This window comes from Ictalurus furcatus, chromosome 7 (assembly GCF_023375685.1).
Source record: "Ictalurus furcatus strain D&B chromosome 7, Billie_1.0, whole genome shotgun sequence".
Taxonomy (NCBI): Eukaryota; Metazoa; Chordata; class Actinopteri; order Siluriformes; family Ictaluridae; genus Ictalurus; species Ictalurus furcatus.
In genome coordinates, this window is record NC_071261.1 from 12,148,828 (window position 1) to 12,167,579 (window position 18,752).

General features: G+C 42.6%; 2 protein-coding genes across 6 annotated transcripts; one reads left to right on the forward strand and one right to left on the reverse strand.

Moving 5' to 3' along the window:
* Positions 1-921: 921 nt before the first annotated feature.
* Positions 922-12,449, forward strand: ipo13a (importin 13a). Of its 5 annotated transcripts, XM_053628472.1 has the most exons (21): positions 922-1,115; positions 2,215-2,340; positions 2,476-3,086; positions 3,349-3,489; positions 3,571-3,712; positions 4,473-4,642; positions 6,997-7,123; positions 7,259-7,406; positions 7,560-7,741; positions 8,071-8,097; positions 8,211-8,345; positions 8,706-8,843; positions 8,943-9,023; positions 9,147-9,284; positions 9,383-9,479; positions 10,213-10,265; positions 10,421-10,487; positions 10,611-10,669; positions 10,805-10,894; positions 11,256-11,440; positions 11,899-12,449. In XM_053628472.1, exons 1-21 carry the CDS (start codon positions 1,065-1,067, stop codon positions 11,993-11,995), a joined length of 2,865 nt encoding a protein of 954 aa, XP_053484447.1. In that variant the 5' UTR covers positions 922-1,064; the 3' UTR covers positions 11,996-12,449. The 5 variants fall into 5 exon arrangements, with proteins under 5 accessions (XP_053484447.1, XP_053484446.1, XP_053484445.1 ...); XM_053628471.1 differs by having other exon boundaries at positions 10,421-10,669; XM_053628470.1 differs by having other exon boundaries at positions 10,611-10,894.
* Positions 12,433-17,862, reverse strand: fzr1b (fizzy/cell division cycle 20 related 1b). The gene is made up of 15 exons (XM_053628473.1): positions 17,652-17,862; positions 16,380-16,510; positions 16,038-16,139; positions 15,897-15,960; positions 15,597-15,724; positions 15,420-15,502; positions 15,223-15,328; positions 14,498-14,575; positions 14,347-14,412; positions 14,034-14,136; positions 13,728-13,909; positions 13,423-13,656; positions 13,233-13,337; positions 13,039-13,131; positions 12,433-12,823 (listed from the first exon to the last, which is right to left on the reverse strand). The coding sequence occupies exons 2-15, from the start codon at positions 16,452-16,454 to the stop codon at positions 12,782-12,784; spliced, it is 1,461 nt and encodes a 486-aa protein (XP_053484448.1). The 5' UTR covers positions 16,455-16,510; positions 17,652-17,862; the 3' UTR covers positions 12,433-12,781.
* Between the last annotated feature and the right edge of the window lie 890 nt (positions 17,863-18,752).

Below are 18,752 nucleotides of genomic sequence, written 5' to 3' on the forward strand. Positions count from 1 at the left end.
ACCGGAACTGGAGCCTCCTCAGTATCCCAACATCAGTACCTGACCTCGCTAATGCTCTTGTGGCCGAATGAACACAAATCCCCAACAGCCACGCTCCAAAATCTATTGGAAAGCCTTCCTGGGAGAGTGGAGCTTATTATATGATCAAAGGGGACTACATCTGGAATAGGATGCTCAACAAGCCCATATGAATGTGATGGTCAGGGGTATGCATAATTTTGGCAATTTACTGTATGATTTCAAACACATTAATCTTCTTTGAGTACAATTTTGTCTACTCCATCTCTGCCTAAACAGAGCGATGCAGCAGCGCTTTATTCTTTCAATCTGTCCAGCTCTTTCGCCTCAACATTTCTAAACTCTGCTTAAACGGATTAGCTTCAAAGACGTGAACTTTCTTGAGAATACAGTCATCAACGCCAGTGCTAACTACCTGAGGTACACCTCTTCCTTAAGTCGTTTCTCGTTAACATGAGCACTGAAAAATGGTGCTCAAAAGAAGCTCTTGCTCTTTTGTTATTGAGGCTCTAACAGTGAAACCACAACATTATCACTTGTGTTTGAGATCGCTGACAGATTTCGTCCCATTAAACTCCATTATAACTGCACTAGCAGCAACATCCCCCGTGACATCAAGGTGACGTAAAACCACTACCTTCTCATGGGAATAACGAAAATATAGCGCTAACTAACGCAATAACACTAGAATTATTTCTGTGTTATGTTTCATACTGTGTACGCAGCATTGTAACGCGGCGACTTTTCGGGTTTTCCGTCTTGAGCTAGCAAAATAGCTCATTTTTATTATGCATTCAGACTGTTTACTGAATCTCTTGTTGAAGTGGGTGGGAACTGGTGCTCACTCGGTGTAGGGAGTAATGCACTAGGCACGATTTGGGACACACCCCAATAGCTAGAACTATACTGAGATTAATCAGAAGGACTGGACACAGACAGTGTGACCCTTTCTGCACACATTGTGCGTGTGTAAATCAGTTGAGGGACATACTATGAAAGCTGTTTCGGTGAAATATTGTTACAGGACATTTTTGTAACCGGGGATAATGTCCGCTTCCTCAGACTCCACCGAGTTTACTGCGGAGGCAGTAGAGAGGGTAGGAGATATCCATTATTCAGTTTAATTCAATTGAAGACAAATTATTATATAAGTATTACATATTGCTAGTGTCTAACCCTGACACATCTGATAAACCTGTATCGGCTTCTGTTATAAATAACTTCTCGTTTTACCTGAATAGCTAGTGTCAAAATTACCAATACAGCGCTTGTGTCCTAAATGTCACCGAACAGTATCCGTAGTGCACTACGAAGTGCGCACAACGCCGTTCTCTATTATGACCTACGTAGTCTACTTGTGTAGCGGCGCCATTTTGAATGCAGCCGTACTCATATAATAAGCGACTGTCATTTAACGTAAATTAACGGTTAAGGTTAGCCGGTGGCTAACTTGTGTTTTTTTTTCTTTTCGAATTGAGTAAGCATGGTGCTAACTTAGTGAATGTAGTTCATTGTGGTTCAGTCTTTTATTATACGGTTTAAAAGTGTTTGAAACAGAAATGCTTTTTGAAAGCGTGAATTTCGAAGTCAACCCAATGTTACACAAGGTTAAAATATAAACAAACAAACAAATAAATAAATGAGCATTGGGCTAGTCAAACAGAAGTAAAGCAGGAAGTACTCTTTATGAGAAAACTGGGACTTATTAAACTACTTTTGAAACTCAGATTTAACCTCTATTAATTATATAATAATAGTAGTAGTAGTAATAATAAATAAATAGAGTATTGTGCAAGTGAATTGTTCTGGGCTCAACTGTTCAGTTTGACAATAATTCAATGAGTAAATACTACTGTATGGAGTGGTCTAAGAGTAAAATAATACATATATATTTACAAATTATTACAGTTGTACATGTAATGTGCAGTCTAATCTAGTGCATGCTATTTAGTGTGTACAGCCGAGGTCAATATAGGAGACTTAGCGTGTAGAAAAGTAACTTGATATCTCAGTAAAGCTCTGCGATACTAATAATAACTGCCAGCATCTGTTGTGTAGCTGGTGTTGGCACTCAGAGCTGGAGGTTTGCCACAATTGAAAGAAATGTTATTTCTTTTGTCATATAGTGCGGTTGAATTGTCAATCCTAATTCGGACAGATGGCGTGTGACCAATTGTTTTGCTGTATCTCCCGCAGGCTCTTCAGCAGCTGTACTATGATCCGGACATGTTGCAGAAAAACGTGGCGCAAAAGTGGCTGGCGCAGGCCCAAGCGTCGCCGCAGGCGTGGCACTTCTGCTGGGCACTGCTGAGCCCGGACAAGGTTGGTACAAAAGTCAATCCAATTTCGGTATATGACTGAGCAGTCAAGAGTGGCTTAAGGACACCACAATGTATCTTTCTCTCAGTTGAAAAATCTTCATATATGCAATTGTGAACGTTATTTTGACCTGAGCAGGTGCCTGAGATCCAGTTTTTTGGGGCGAGCACGCTACACAACAAGATCTCCAGCCACTGGCAGGAGCTCAGTTCCGAGCATCGTGAGTCTCTTCGCTCTCAGCTCCTCACCCACCTGTGCCACTTCGCCCTTGGCCCCAAGGTGGTGCTGACGCGCCTCTGCGTGGCCCTGGCGTCTCTGATCCTCCACACGCTCCTCGATTCCTGGCCCAGTGCCGTGCCTGATCTCCTGAGGGCGTTCCAGGGCGGGGAGGGCACAGCCGAGGCAGATGGCCGGCGCCCAGTCCTGTTAGAGGTGCTCACCGTGTTGCCCGAGGAGCTCCAGAGCAGGAAGTTCACACCAGGGACTCGCGCCAGGATTCAGGCCACCCTGGCGCAAGAGTGGACCTTGTTGTGTCCACTGCTGAGGGAGCTGCTGCGCTGTGAAGACTCGGCGTGCAGCGTGAAGGAGCGAGCTCTGCGCTGTCTGCCGTCCTGGCTCGCACTTGGTGTCGACTTGGGTGAGAGTGAAGGAGTGTTGCAGGACAGCTTGGCGCTACTTAAAGTGCCTGAGCTTTTTGACACGGCTGTGGAGAGCATCGTCGGGTCACTCTCGGTGCCTGACTGGCAGAGGTGAGGGCCAAAGAGTCAAATTTTGAGAAGACAAATTTTCACTTAATGGACCCATAATTTTTTTTTATTTAAAGGTTCAGTGTAATGGCAATCAATTGTGTACGTGTACAAGTATACAAAAACCTATTATAACTACATAAAATTCCATGTACTTCACATATAAATATTGCGCTTTTCTTTGTAACTGTGTGTTTGGCTCAAGTTCTTCCAAAGACTTCCCTCTTCTTGCCAGTCGAATTCAAAATATCCGATTTGCATGTAGGTCTGTGGACAGCCTGGTGAATATGTTGCCCTGTGTTCTGGAGCTCCAGGAGCAGCTGAAGAGGGCTGTACAGGACAGAGACATGGAGACGTCTCACGGGATCTGCCGCGTCGTCGTCGCTCTCGGCGAAACTCACTGCAGGTTGGGTTAGGGTTAGGGTTAGGTCAGGTGGCAGACATTATGACACTATGACACTGTCTCTCTCTCTCTTCATGCCATCAGAACATTGCTGGAACAGATCGGACACTGGCAGGGTTTCCAGGCTCTGGTCGGTATGATTCTGTCCTGCACTGCGATTCCTGGCCACTACCCGGTGGACGAGACCTCCAGCTCGCTCACACTTGCATTCTGGTACACGCTGCAGGTAGGGAAGGACATCGGCAGATTTTAGACTGCCTATAAACTCCATACGTTCAAAGCTTTACATCTTCTGTTAGTCATTTAACAGAAGTCATTATTGTTGGTCAATACCTTTTCAAATGTTTCCTTTACATTGTGTACTTAACGTTAACTGTTACACCTGTCAACATACTGTATATGAACACACACTACCGATCAAAAGTTTGTGGACACTTGACTGAGATGTTTCTCATGATCTTAAAAACCTTTTGATCTGAAGGTGTATGATTAAATGTTTTGAAATCCGTGTTTAAAAATATAATCGTGCTGAGGTATTCATTTCTTTCATTAGAAAAACAATTTACAAAAAAATAATTTTTTTTAAACGGACGACTCAGAGCGAAATATTCCGAAAAGCAACCAAGTGTCCAGTGTAGGTGGGAACTCCTTTAAGGAGTTGCTTTTTACTGTTTAAAAAGCATCTCAGGGAGATTCCTCAAGAAATCAGTCGAGAAAACGCCAAGAATACATTTCTGGAAATTCTAGGCAAAAAGAGTGTCTATTTTGAAGATGCTGAAATACTAAATTATTTAGATTTTTTTTTTTATCACAGCATAATTCCCATAGTAACATTTGTTTTATTCCAGAGTTTTGATGACTTTATTATTATTCTAAACTGTGGGGGGAAAATAAATAAAGAAAGAAATTAGTGTGTTTAAACTTTTGATCGGTAGTGTCTATATCTCTGTAGTAGTTTATAGCGATCGCCGCAACTTTTCTTACAGGACGACATCATGTCACTGGAAACTGAGAAGCAGACATTTTACCTGCAGCTCTACAGACCTGTGTACTTCCAGCTGGTCGATGTTCTACTGCACAAAGCGCGCTTTCCCAACCAGCACGACTACGCCGCCTCATGGTCTTCTGACGACAAGGAGCAATTCAGAACCTACAGGTAACCAAAACGATCAAACAAACCGGAGGAAGTTTTCTTAAACGATTTAATCTTCTTTTTTTTTCTAGTTTCATTTTTATTGAACATTTCTGCTGTACATTTCTGCTGTACATTTCTGCCGAACTAAACATTTCTGCTGAACATTTCTGCTGAACATTTCTGCTGAACTAAACATTTCTGCTGAACATTTCTGCTGAACATTTCTGCTGGACATTTCTGTTGAACATTTCTGCTGAACTAAACATTTCTGCTGAACATTTCTGCTAAACATTTCTGTTGAACATTTCTGCTGAACTAAACATTTCTGCTGAACATTTCTGCTGAACATTTCTGCTGGACATTTCTGCTGAACTAAACATTTCTGCTGAACATTTCTGCTAAACATTTCTGTTGAACATTTCTGCTGAACTAAACATTTCTGCTGGACATTTCTGCTGAACTAAACATTTCTGCTGGACACGTCTACCAAACATGTCTGCTGAACATCACCTTTTCTCTTCTCTCCTCCCCTCCCTTTCCCAAATATTCCATTGAGAAGGAAAAAAAACAAATTGAGCAACACACAGCAGTAAACATTCACAGGTTTTTTTTCTTTTTATACTAACAAAGGAAAACAAAATACCCGCCCCCCGCCCCCCCGGCTACCCAATAACTATCGCTGGTTATATAGATATTGTAAGACCCAACAACAGGCACAAAAATTTAAGTGGGAAGTGTCTGTAACTCCATAAAGTATACGATAAAGGGATGCCATTTATAAAAAAAAACTTGTCCGTACAACCCTTCATCGTATACCTTATTTTCTCGAGTTTTAGAAAAAACATCACGTCCTTTAGCCACTGGGAGATAGATGGGTATTTAGCAGACTTCCAATGCAACAGTAGGGAATGTCTTGCTATAAGGGATGTGAAAGCAATAACATCCTTTTGTATCGAGCTCAATGGAACTGAGTCATCAGGAATCCCAAATACAGCAATCAATGGGCAAGGTTTTAAATCTACCCTGAGAATTGTGGACATGATGGTAAAAAAAACAGACCAAAAACCATGGAGATCAGGGCAGAAGAAAAACATATGGCCAAGATGGCAGGGAGAGCCATGGCATTTATCACACTTGTCCTCTACGTCCGGATACATCACAGAAAGTCTCGACTTGGACAGATGGACTCTGTTTAAAACTTTGAACTGTATAAGTCCAAGATGAGCACAAGAAGTGGTAGACTATACCCTCCCTATAGCATGTTCCCAACACTCCTCACTTATCTGTACTCCTAACTCCGTTTCCCACGCATTCCTAATTTTGTTACTCGACTCACTACCTAGTGCCAGAATAAAATCATAAATCCTAGAAATCGTTCCTCTCTGATGTGGATTGTTTGAAAACAAGCTTTCCCAAGCCTGTTCAGGAGGCGCAGAGGGGAAATCAGGAAAACATCTAGAAACGAAATTCCGAATTTGAAAATACCGAAAAAAATGTGTCACAGGGAGGTCATAAGTGGATGCCAGATTGGCAAAGCTATCAAACACACCATCGGCATACAAATCTCTAACTTGTTTAATACCCTTGTCATACCATACTGAAAATGTGGAGTCCAAACACGATGGAGGAAATAGATGGTTGTTGACTAAAGGACCCAAAGAGGATGCACCTACAAATTTAAAGCGCCGTCTAAATTGATACCAAGTCATAAGTGTGTTGAGGACAACTAGATTATCAGTGTATAGGGAGAGTTTTGTAGGTAAAGAGGAGTAAAGCAAAGCAGGTAAAGAGGATTCCCTACAAGAAGATAGTTCCAATTTAGACCAAGAAGATCCAGGAGATTTAACCCAGTAGCAAAGTTTATGAATGTGCACAGCCCAGTAATAGAATTGAAAATTGGGTAATGCAAGTCCTCCACTAAGTCTACATTTCTGCAATAAAGATTTACTAACCCTTGGTGGCTTCCCTCCCCAAATAAATGTACTAATTATCTTATCCAATGAATCGAAGAATGATTTTGGCAGAGAAAGAGGCAGTTGCTGGAACAAGAAAAGAAACTTCGGTAATATATTCATTTTGACGACATTGATCCTGCCAATTAGAGAAAGGGGTAAGTTACCCCAACTCTGAATGTTAGATTTAACCTTTGAGATAAGGGGAGTGAAGTTAGCTGATAAAAGATTAGATAAAGAACGTGTCACGTTGATACCTAGGTATTTAAAACCTGACTGACTAAAACGATCTAATCTAATATGTAGAGTTGTGTCACCAACATCTACAGTTAAACATGTTTGAACAACTAGCGTTGTTTAGAAAAGGTGTAAACGCTTAAAGGTGTGTTGGAGTAGCAGCTAACGGTGTTTGCCGTGTTGCAGAGTCGATATCTCGGACACTCTGATGTGCTTGTATGAGTTGCTGGGCCCTGAGCTGTTGCGAAAACTGTATGACAAACTCGGTGTGCTGCTGACCGACGCGACACGCTCGCACTCCTCCTCGTGGCAGGTCAGCATCTCGATGATAAACGTTTAATATCTGTAGAAATTGATACCATGATTTATATATTGTCGTATATATCATATATCTAGTGATCACTTCCTTGTTCTATCCGTCTTTACCAACTTTATTCTCTATACGGAGGATATAGAGGCGCTGCTGTTTGGTTTCCAGTCCATAGCCGACACGGTGGACGTCGGTTACTCGGACGTGATTCCAGGTCTGATCGGCCTCATTCCGCTCATCTCGGTGACCAGCGTTCAGCTCGCAGAGACCGTCATGCTCACGCTAGGTACAGTACAGCAGACACGCGAACCAGGATGTGTGAAAATATCCACGTTAGGCATGTGTCGAAAAATGTCTTATCGTATCATATCCTTACAGTTTCGTATGTATTTTGTACACACAGTACAGTATACGCAGAGCTTTCGTCTGTGTTTGTTAGGCTCTCTGGCCGAATGGTTGGCCGATCACCCAGTCATGGTGCCGTCCGTCCTGTGCATCGTCCTGCCTGCCCTGTCAGACGCTGACCTCTCCGTACCAGCTGTCTCAGCGCTGAAGAGAATCTGCCGCGAATGCAAGCATCACCTTTACCCACATGCCAACGACATCCTGGCATCCTCACAGGTACACGAAAAAAAAAAATCCTTCACTGTCTTTCTTCCCTACTAGTAGAACCCCGTTTAAGCTTTAAGACATTGAGAACTATATATCCGTTGAGAGCCACCGCTTTTATTTTTTAAATTGTTTTCTAATAACATAAAGATTAAAGAAGATGCGAACAAGAATGAAAGGAATCTCAAAAAAAGAGTAATGAAGCAAAATGAATAATGAATGAAAGACACTGAACCGCTTGGTACCAGGTGACGTATGATGAAAACTTAGAATGATCTTATCTTTTTTTTGGAATTACAGCTCTGAAAACGTGTTTGTCTTTTTCTTCTTTTTTTTTCCAGGATGCACTCGTTAAGAAAATCCACAAGGTCAGAATTCCTCTCACCCACACAAGATCACACCCAGTGCTCTTTACATCCATGTTAGGGATTGATCATTGAGCATTATTTAAAAAAAATAATAATAATTTCCCCCCTTACAGAGCCCTCAAAGCATGTGGCTCATGCAGGCTCTGGGATTTTTACTCTCAGCCATGCCGGACGAGGAGATCCCGGAAAAACTGCTCTCGCTGCTCTCGCCTCATATCCGGGAACTGGAGAGGCTGGCTGATCAGGTGGTACGGACCAAACCGACAAAAATCACGTAAAACTCAGCGGAGAATGCAGCTTGGTCCTGTAACAGTAATATTATTACTTACGAAAGGCATCTGATTCTAGATAACGTGTTCTAATGAGAAAATCTGCTGCATGTTAGCTGCCTGAATCATTTCGTTTCATTTATGGGAAAATAATCAACTTTTGAGGTAGGAGGAGTAACTCTGCTTATTTTTCTATAACAGCTCGGCTTTATTCCTTACAAATCACTGTCGTACGGCACGTTGTTTTAAATGTCTCGACATTAACTCGAGTGATTATCTTAGGGGTCACTCGTAATTAACACTTGTTGTGTTTTCTTGTCTTGTGCTATAATCTCGCAGCCCAGCCCTGCCACTAAATGCTTCACACTTCATGTTCTGGGCCTGATCTCCAGCCTGTTCTCCACTCTTGACTTGAGCGCGCACGGCGAAGGACCAGACGGGGTTAAAGGTTGCAGATTTGCTGCTCACAGCAATCCGGTAAAAGAAGCCTGGGAATGTTATAAAGCATAATTATAAAGTTTATTGATATCTGATTAGCGGTTAGGAAATGAATCATTCTGGATTTTTTTTTTTCAGGTAGTAGTCGTGCTACAGCAAGTGTTTCCTCTCATCCAGACACTCCTGAGCAAGTGGCTGAAAGACACCGAAGTGGTGGAGGTGAGTCGAGTGTGAACGACCGTACCTGCCTATAGTTTTTTGTAAAAGAAAAAAGTACCCCGAAACTGTAAGCATAATCTGTATTCGTTCTTCCATCTCTTTCTCGTTTCGCTTCTTCCACAGGCCTCGTGTGCCGTTTTCGAGAAATCGCTGAAGACCCTCGGCGGCGATTTCGCTCCTCTCGTACCTCAGCTTTGTGAGCTGATTAGTCAGATGTTCAGCGCCTTTCCGCAAGCCTCTGCTTTGGATCTCGTACGACAGGTGGAACAGTGTGGGGAGGAACGCGCATTTCAACAGCTCTGGCTGTGCTTTGCTCGAACACGTCACACTAACCACACTTTCTCTTCGCTGTTTTGTAGTTGCTTCAGATATTTGACTGCGACAAGGAACACGTCTCGTCGATTGCTGCGGTTCTGGAACTTGTCACGAACGTCACCGTGTCTGTTTTTCAGCATGGTAAGGGATCCTCTTCATCGTGCGTCGTGCGCCAACGTTAACGAAAAGTGCTGTTCCTCCTTTTATTTCGATCGGGGTTTTTTTGCCATCTTCGGGGCTGATTCTAATACAACCCAATTCCAAAAAAGTTGGAACACTGTATAAAATGTAAATAAATGTCAATAAAAACAATGCAATAAACCCATATGTTATTCACAATAAAACATAGAAAAATATTTTTAAATTGCTGAAAGGTATATGCAGGTTTAAAGCAACATATGTTTCCATCCAGATTCCATCCCATCTTTAATTCTGAAAGACTCTACCTCTCTAAGATATTCTTAAAAAAAAATTTTTTATACCCAATCATCTTACTGACCTGTTGCCAATGAACCTAATTAGTTGCAAAATGTTCCTCCAGCTGTTTCTTTTTAGTTAACACTTACTTTTCCAGCCTTTTGTTGCCCCGTCCCAACTTTTTTGAGACGTGTTGTGGCCATCGAATTCAAAATTACCTTCTTTTTTTTTCTTAAAACGGTACATTTCCTCAATTTAAACATTTGATATGTTTTCTATGTTCTATTGTGAATAACATATGGGTTTATCAGATCTGCAAATCATCGCATTCTGTTTTTATTGACATTTTACACAGCATCCCAACTTTTTTGGAATTGGGGTTGTATATAATCATCTCACGCGAAGTATGCCGAGCGTCAATACTCGCTACTACAGTCATCACTGTGTGATGTTGCAGGTGCAAGAGACCATCCTGACGTGGTCGAGTCGTTTATGAAGCTTCATGCACAGGTCGGTGATTTTTTTTTTCTCTCTTTACTCTGGTCTTTGCTTCACGTTTGCATTAAAAAAAAATTTTAAAAAACCCAGAACCTTTGCCACTGACATATGATGTACAACGATGTTTGATGTAGTTCTTTTTCAAATGTTTCCTGCTGGTTTTACAGGTTTTGAAAAGGAAAGCAGATCTGTATTGCTCCGAGGGTCTTGATATCAGAGCGGTCTTCTACTGTGGTGAGAGCCTCAAGTGGCGCATTTATACCCAAACACCCGCTGTTTCAGATAAACGAAATCCCTCACAGCTCACAGGTGAGTTGTTTGTTTTGTTTATTTCCTTTCCCCTGCTTCCTCCTGCAGGGATTTTAGCTCTCAGATTTCCCGAGACGCCCACTCTGAAGTCCACTTGCGTGCTGTTTGTAAGTTGTGCTGCTTTTTTTTTCCTCGATTGCACCGAAACACCGATCTGTTCCCGGGAGAAGCCCGTTGCCTCAATCTGGTACCTGTTATCATCTTCTATGTTATTTTTTTTAATCATATCAAATTGCGTTCAGACAGAGCTGATGTCTCGCTGCGAGGACGTCCCTGACGTCCGAGGTGTGCTGCAGGAGGAAGGCCTGCTGCTTCTTCAGACCCTGCTGGAGGTCAGGCACGTCGCTCGCTTTAATATATAAAGAATAAAACACTTGGGTGAGTGCCGTTCCAGGAAAATAATCAGTGATAACCTGGAGTTACTGTTACCACCAATAAACCGAGTCGAGTTATTTTTCGAGCACACCCTGAAGTGTTTTATTCCTCATGTACAGCAGCGAATTACTGAGGAGTACAATTATTTATTTATTTATTAACAAATGTGTAAAACATGTTCACCTTTTAAGTGTTTATAGCTATATTTAGTTATGTTTTAGTGTTGCAGAACATCTGAAAACAGGTTCATTCCTGTTCTCACTTACATTATAGTAGTAGTGTGAGTGTTCGTGTGTGTGTGTGTGTGTGCGCGCGTAGGCTATTGGTATCCAGGCTCCCCGGGGCCTGCAGGAGCACCTGGCCGAGGTTCTGTTCTCCATCAGTCTCCACTGTCCCAGCTTGCTGGCGACTCGGTTGAGAGACGCCCTGCAGCCTGACGTCTTCACCTTCTTCCCCTTACTCACTCCGGAGCGCAAAGAGTGTTTCTGCCAGCAGATCCTCAGGTGAAATAGGCAACAGCTCACATACTCTGGCCTCGTCTTATATCTGGGATTTGAACTAATGACCTTTCAGTCACTATTACAGAACCTTAACAACTCAACTAAAGGATGAAGAAGCTTTAGCAATGACACTGGCCCTTGTCGGTGATAGAAGAAGGTTTCGAGTTCACATCCCGCTTAACAGCTAAGATTCATGGTCAGGTTGGATTGAAAGTCTTTTCAGACGTACAAAAGTTTGTGCACCCCAGTACAAGGTAGAAATAGTGTCTCTCAGGGGGTGGGGATAGCTGCTACTGTCGAGTCCTTGGTGTGAGATACTCAATCCCCAAAAAAACCTTTGGATTAAAAAAAAAGTGCCATGCAAATGAGGATGACAAAGAAATGAAATTTATAGCAACAAGAAATATGGCATTTAGGGACTGGTATCAAAGCTCACAGCTGTTTTTCCTCCTCCTCCTCAGGGAACAAGTGAGTAAGCGAAAGATGAGGGACATCGTGAAGGAGTTTTCCCTGTCGTGTCGGGGTCTACAGGGAACGGAGGACACTGCGGATTACTGAACATCCAAGTATTTACGGACACTTCACGATCAAACCTGAAGAGATCACGGTTGTGGAAAAAAACCCAACGCACAGAGGTCTCTGTGTTTGCCTTTTTTCCAGACTTTTAAAATCACAAGGTCGTGGTTTTCGGACTATTTTCATATTATACTGTATAGGGTTTTTTTTTTTAAATGTGTGTTCAATCTAAGCAAGAACTGTGCACTACTTTATCATCAGCTGCCTTCACAAAGCCATCGACATGGTCCCAGGTTCTTCTCCCTGGTGTCGCTGATTACAGAGTTTGCACTCAGGTGTTACACTTTGTTACTATTTTATATCGGAATTCTCCATTCCGATGGGTCAGAAGGTGTTGCTTCAGTGTTTATATTTAAAGTGCTCGTTCTAATTCATCTCGACGCTGAATAATGGGGGGAAAAAAACCAAAACAAACAAAGTTTTCATAAACCACTAACAGAGATCCTGCAGTAGTGTGTTTATTTCTGTACGGTTCTATCTGTAGCATAATGGGCCGGCGGCCATTACGACAGCCGTGTAGATAAACCGTTTTCTCTCTGCTTTACATTACACCATGTCCTTTTGCACTTTCACTTTCACGTGATACAAGTAATAAGAAAGTCATCGGGACGATAACAAAACAAGACTCATTCGTCCGTGGGTGGTGGTGTGGGGGGTTTGGGGGGGGGGTGGTTTAACGAAGATAAGACACTGGGAGGAGTGTGGAGAGGAGGAAGAGACATTGGGTTTCCGTGTGAAAAGTTGCAGGTCCTCCTCCAGCCTCGGACGCTACCGTATCCTGGTGAACAGATTCAGCACCGACTTGGATTCCTAAAACAGCAGGACAAGAACGTCAGTCATTTGAGTTTTACCCATAATGCAGTGCAGCGTGAGAAACGTCAGGAAATCAGTTGTGCGAACGTGGAAAACGTAGGTGCGTGTAAATTGTAAAGGCATTCTGAAACTATTTTTAAGCAGAGGGATCTAGATTTTGTATTGATGGCAATATATAGTTTTTCTACTTTGTGTGGATGTGTGTGTCTAACCTTGGTGCAGCGTGTTTTGCTGAAGACGTTCCAGAACCTGAGCGTCTCGTCTCCTGCACCTGTCACTATAGCCTCGCCGTCTGGAGACACAGCCTGGTGAAGACACACACACACACACACACACACACACACACAGTTAGAATTCTGTAAAGGAATTTAATTCAATCACGTGATCAAACACAGTTCCCGCTCACCAAGTAGAGCACACGGTACGAGTGTCCGGTCAGTTTGGCCACCTGCGTGAGTGACGGATATTTCCACACCAGGATCTGGTTTTGCGAGTAGCCGTGCGTGCTGACCTGAAAGACACCGGCAGGGTGTGTGTAAGTCCTCTCGCTATGTCCTAAACCACTCGCTACTCTCTACGTGTGCGTGTTCTCTCACCAGCTCATTGGCATGTTTGGACCAGGCCAGGTTGCAGACCTGTGAGCCGGTGTCTGTGCTCTGTAGCGCCTGTCCAGTGAGTGTGTTCCAGAAGCGCAGGCAGCGGTCGGCTGTGCCTCCTCCGGACGCCAGCAGGCCGTGCTGATGGGGCGACCAGGCAATGGCCTTCACCGCTGCTAAATGCTCACTGTACTGCTGCACGGGCACCAGGCTCGAGCTGTTCCACACCAGCAGCTACACAAAGCAATCTGTTAGAACGTCATCAGCATGACTTATCCTCCTCCTCGTTTGCACCGCGTCCTCACCTTGTTGTCGTTGCCTCCAGAGGCGAGATGCTGGTGGTCAGGGGACCACTTGAGGCCGCAGACTTCCTGTCTGTGGCCCTGCAGTCTCCTCTCGGCAGCAGGCGGCGCGCGGACATCCCTCTGCAGGATCACCCTGTCCCTGCTGCCCGACGACAGCTGCTCGCCGTTCCACGCTAACGCTCCTGAGACGCAAACCTGTTATTACGTTACGTTCCAAATTGATAGATAAAATTTGCACGGATACTTTTTTTTTTTTTTTAAGCCTAACCCTAACTCATCCGATCAAAGGGAAGCATTAATACGAACCGACACGAGCCGAATGTCCTTCCAGGCTGGTTAACTTCCTCCCTCCGGCTGCGTCCCATATCTGCACAAAGCCTTTGTGGGTTCCTACAGCAACCAAGCTTCCCTATGATGCAACATAAGCAGTAACGGTTGTAAAATATGACACAGCTACATCATATTTTAGGATGTTTGGATTATAACATGCCAAATGCTACTTCTTTCCAAGTTATATTCTTTTAAAGGATTCATTAAGTAGTAATGTTTAATGTCAAAACTTTTGGAGTCATAAGGAGATTCCCCCTAATAAAAAAAAAATAAAGAACTCTGAACTCACCCTCTCGTTCCAGCAGACTGAAGTCACAGAGTCTCCATCTACTGACAAATCACATAACCTTGTCACCTGTGAACAAAAACTACACATAATAACCACTACGCTGATGAATCAGCAGACCAAAAATGATTTGCTACAACATTCCTTTACGCACCTGACTGGTACAAGCACTCCACAAGTACACGCAAGCACCAAGACCGACACTGAGCAGGTTTCCAGCTGACCAGTCTACCTGTTAACACCACAGAAGGCGTTAGAGTTATAGGTGGAAACGCTGTTGGGGAACATTCAGTATTGCAGATGTCACATAAAACGGCTGTGAGGGTGTGGCCTCTGAAACTGTCAGTCTTAGTGACTGAGGTGTGGTCTCTATACCTGTCAGGCCCAGTAAAGGAGGCGTGGCCATTAAATCTGTCAGTCCCAGTAAAGGAGGCATGACCTTTATGTTTATAAGTCTAATTGAAGGAGGTGTGGCTTCTAAACCTGTCAGTCTCTATTCAGTAAAGGAGGGGTTGTCTTTATGTTTGCTGGTCTCAGTGAAGGCTGTGTGGCTTCTAAATCTGTCTGTCTCAGTGAAGTAGGCGTGGCCTCTAAACCTGTCTGTCTCAGTGAAGTAGGCGTGGCCTCTAAACCTGTCAGTCTCAGTGGAGTAGGTGTCGCCTCTAAACCTGTCAGTCTCAGTGGAGTAGGCGTGGCCTCTATACCTGTCACAATGATCCTCCGTTTTTTTCTCTTAAAACTGTTTGTGTAATTCTGAATCACACTGCAAGTATATTGCAGTGTACTGCCTGTTTTTAAGTTACTGTATTATTCTACTTCCTTAAAAATAAGAATTGTAACAGAATATAATCGTTAATAATATAAAATACATGTGTGTACCAGGTTAAGGTAGAAGTCATCCTGCAGCTCCGGTGCATCCAGAACTTTGAAGGGGATTTTGGAGATCTTTCGTGCTGGCTTTCGTGGTGACCGCAACAGCTTGTGACTAAAGAGACACACACACACTCAACACTGGGCCCCATATGGACACGTAAAGCAAATATGTGAGAGGAAATGAGGAACATGCCTCTGGCTACCTTTTGTTGCTGAGGGGTGAGAGGGAATACGGAGAGATTTCATTGCCACTGTCAAAAGGCACTCTCTTTGTGTGAGTTGTGTACTAGAAGAGACGCAAAAAAAAAAGGAAATCATGCTACCTTTGCCTACAGCATGAGCAGAGTGATAAATGCATGTTTGCTCTGGGAGAGACTCACCCTGAAGAGGCTGTGTATGTCCTGGGAGAGGATGGCGTGCCGTCGGTCGTCTGTGTGAGGGTCAGGTACGGTCTCGATGCCCGCTCCCAGGAGCTCGTTCCGCAGCAGAGCAGCATAAGCCACTGCGTCTGTACAGATATACGGATTAGAGACCGCGATACCTGCATATAATGCACATCTATACTCGTTTTAACAAATGCTTAATTGCGCTACAGGTTTTACCGAGCAACATATCACATTCGAAGCACAGTAAAGGTCCAAAGGAGGACGTATACTCAAACACAAAAAGACAAACTTTACCCTTTCCAGAGTCTGCACTGGCGTCCTTCGAGCGCTGATTCTGGTTAGGAGACCAACAGTTTTCCTGCAAAATCAATAAATAACTAAGCGAGGTGACATTTTGAGGGGAAAATGAAGGCTCAAATAATGAACGTGACTTGCATTGGCGTAATGGAAGTTGATGCTCCAGTTGCTTCCTGCGCGTGTGGGGATGAATCTGTCGCCTGAATTAACACTGACTGGACTGCATGCGGCAAAGCCGGACTGCAAGGGGAAAGAAATATGTGTGTGTGTGTGTACATTTTATATATATATATATATATATATATATATATATATATATATATATATATATATATATATATACACACACACACACACATATATACATATACACACACATCATATATATACACACACATACATATAAAAAAAAAAAAACATCTGCAGAGACATGATTTCCTTCATAGTATGAAGCTGACTCAAGAAAATTATACTCCTTACCTTGGACATGTGACCATCGGGCAGGTTCTGATGGTTGATCTGCCTGAGTAGGCGTCTCTCATAGTCCTGGTCCATTTCCGCTTTGTCTCTGCCTCAGTCTCCACATGCAGCCCCTCCCACGTCATCCATCCCTGGACAAAAAAAAAACAACAAAAATCTTATCACAATATTTCAAAAATAGACGTTTCCACACCATGCATCACAATTGCAATTTTGTGTATTCTTCTGAACCTATGTGAACTGTATGTCTTCATCCAACACCACAGGTGTTCATTTAACCCCGCAGGCATTTATTCAACACTGTAGGTGTTCGTCCGACTCTAAAGATGCCCAGTGGCTCTAAACGTGTTCGTCTGTCTCTAAAGGCTTTTCATCCGATACTGCTGCCATTAATCAGAGTCTAAAAGGTTCTTGTAGAACTCGAGAAATGTGTTCGTCTTAACCTGCAGGTGTTGATCTGCCCCTAAAGTTGTTCAGCTGCCTCTGACGGTGTTCATCCAATTCCAAAAGATGTCATCTGACTCTAAATGAGTTCGTCCAACAAGGCAGATGTTCATTCACTCTAAAAGCTGCACATCTAGCACTGCAGGTGTTTATTCAACTCTAAAGATGTTTATCTGGCACTGCAGGTGTTTATCTGAATCTAAAGGTGTTCATCTGGCACTGCAGGTGTTTATCTGAATCTAAAGGTGTTCATCTGGCACTACAGGTGTTTGATATGACTCCAGTCTCTAAAGGTGTTTGTCCAACTACAAAGGTGTCGATCTGACCCTGCAGGTGTTCGCCTTTCTCAAAAGTAGTTAATCTGTCTCCAGTGGTATTCATCCAGCTCTAAAAGCTGCTCAATCTCTTCTAAGGGGGTTCAGTCGTCTCTAAACTGTAGATGTTCAACCCTGTTTGTTTACATTCCACAGCGCAGGTGTTTATCCAACACTACGGATGCTCATGTACCAAACAGAGAAAACACATACCAAAGTCTTAAGCACTTTAGTATTAAATCGTTGTTCTGTAAAAACCAGTGCTACATTCTAGCTGCACATGGAGTGCACACAGTTGCCATGGGAGCTCCCTGACAATCATAAACACAACTAGCATTAGCAACTAACAAACAGTTTGCTTGGGAGAAAAAAACACCTGAATGCAGCAATATTGCTCTCCATAACACCTCCAATTAACTGTTTGATCAGTGTTAGGTGTAAAATAAAAGCTGACATTATCGTGACTCGATCAGCTAGCATCCTACTCCAGCTAGCTAGGTGTAGACAACCTTACCTGTTTTGCTGCTCATGAAACGCAGTTATGGGGCAGTTTCAGTATCCGACCTCTCATTTTTCAAGATGTATGTGCTGACCAAAGTTCAGGAAACACGGGTTTTCTGTCTTATTGAGCTGTGGATAGATCCGCAGTTAGTTTCCTGAGAAGACCGAGTGAAGCTGAATGTTTACGTTTCTGTCAAGATGGCGGAACAATCAGCTGCGACGCTTTATTTTTTTACACACCTGTATTACAAAAGACATGCCTCCCGCGCCCGGTAAAAACGGCAGTTTTATCGGAATGCGGGTGGGGAAAGAAGCTGGGTGCTCTACGAGAATTTAACAGAACGTGCCTGTAGGGGGCGCTCTAATACTAATATTAATAACAATTATTCTTTAAAAAAAATATTTAAAACAAATACTTTTTATCCTACATTTTTAGTAATTCATTCTGATATATTTAACTGTGTTTATTTTATGTATTTAAATGTTCATGGTTTTCGTAGTAAAATTTCCAATGTAGGCCTCCATCATCATCATCATTCCTGTTTCTACTGATTCAAACAATAATTCATAACAAAATATATAAATACAGTAGAAAATATGCACAGCAGTAGATATCTCACATATCACACAAATTATTTCACTTTTTTTATTTATTTCAGGAATAACATCAATAAGAAAAGATGAAATAAGGTTACTTTAGTTCTTAAATAAATCAAACAAACTGAATCTACAATAATCGACAGTAGTAATCGTAGCATATTCTTTTCATGGTCGAAAAAATTATCTGCTTTCTTTAACACAATGCATAGAGAAAATATTATAGATATTTGTAGTGTATTTTTGTAGCGTGTTTCAGTAGCGATATTCAGGTTGGCTTTGAACAATTAAGATGTAATAAAGCTACAATAATACTCTACAATAATATTTCTGAAGGTCACAATCTGAAGCTTCCAATGTTGGTATTTCAAAAAGCGTAAACTATATATTTATTTGTTCGTCCATTTTTCAGTAGCTACACAGGCGTTATATCGACTTATCAGACATTTTCAATCAGAATAAACAAATTAATTACTTTATCGCCACAAGTCTGTTATAAGATGAGTCAGGACACTGT

Excerpts from the sequence above, each read along its gene's own strand:
- ipo13a (XM_053628468.1), top strand. The coding sequence starts at position 1,065 with ATGTCCGCTTCCTCAGACTCCACCGAGTTTACTGCGGAGGCAGTAGAG. Across the intron at positions 1,116-2,214 it reads CTGCGGAGGCAGTAGAGAGG|GCTCTTCAGCAGCTGTACTA; the intron begins GTAGGAGATATC and ends TATCTCCCGCAG. Across the intron at positions 3,087-3,348 it reads TCGGTGCCTGACTGGCAGAG|GTCTGTGGACAGCCTGGTGA; the intron begins GTGAGGGCCAAA and ends ATTTGCATGTAG.
- fzr1b (XM_053628473.1), bottom strand. The coding sequence starts at position 16,454 with ATGGACCAGGACTATGAGAGACGCCTACTCAGGCAGATCAACCATCAG. Across the intron at positions 16,140-16,379 it reads CCGATGGTCACATGTCCAAG|TCCGGCTTTGCCGCATGCAG; the intron begins GTAAGGAGTATA and ends TTCCCCTTGCAG. Across the intron at positions 15,961-16,037 it reads TCAACTTCCATTACGCCAAT|GAAAACTGTTGGTCTCCTAA; the intron begins GCAAGTCACGTT and ends TTGATTTTGCAG.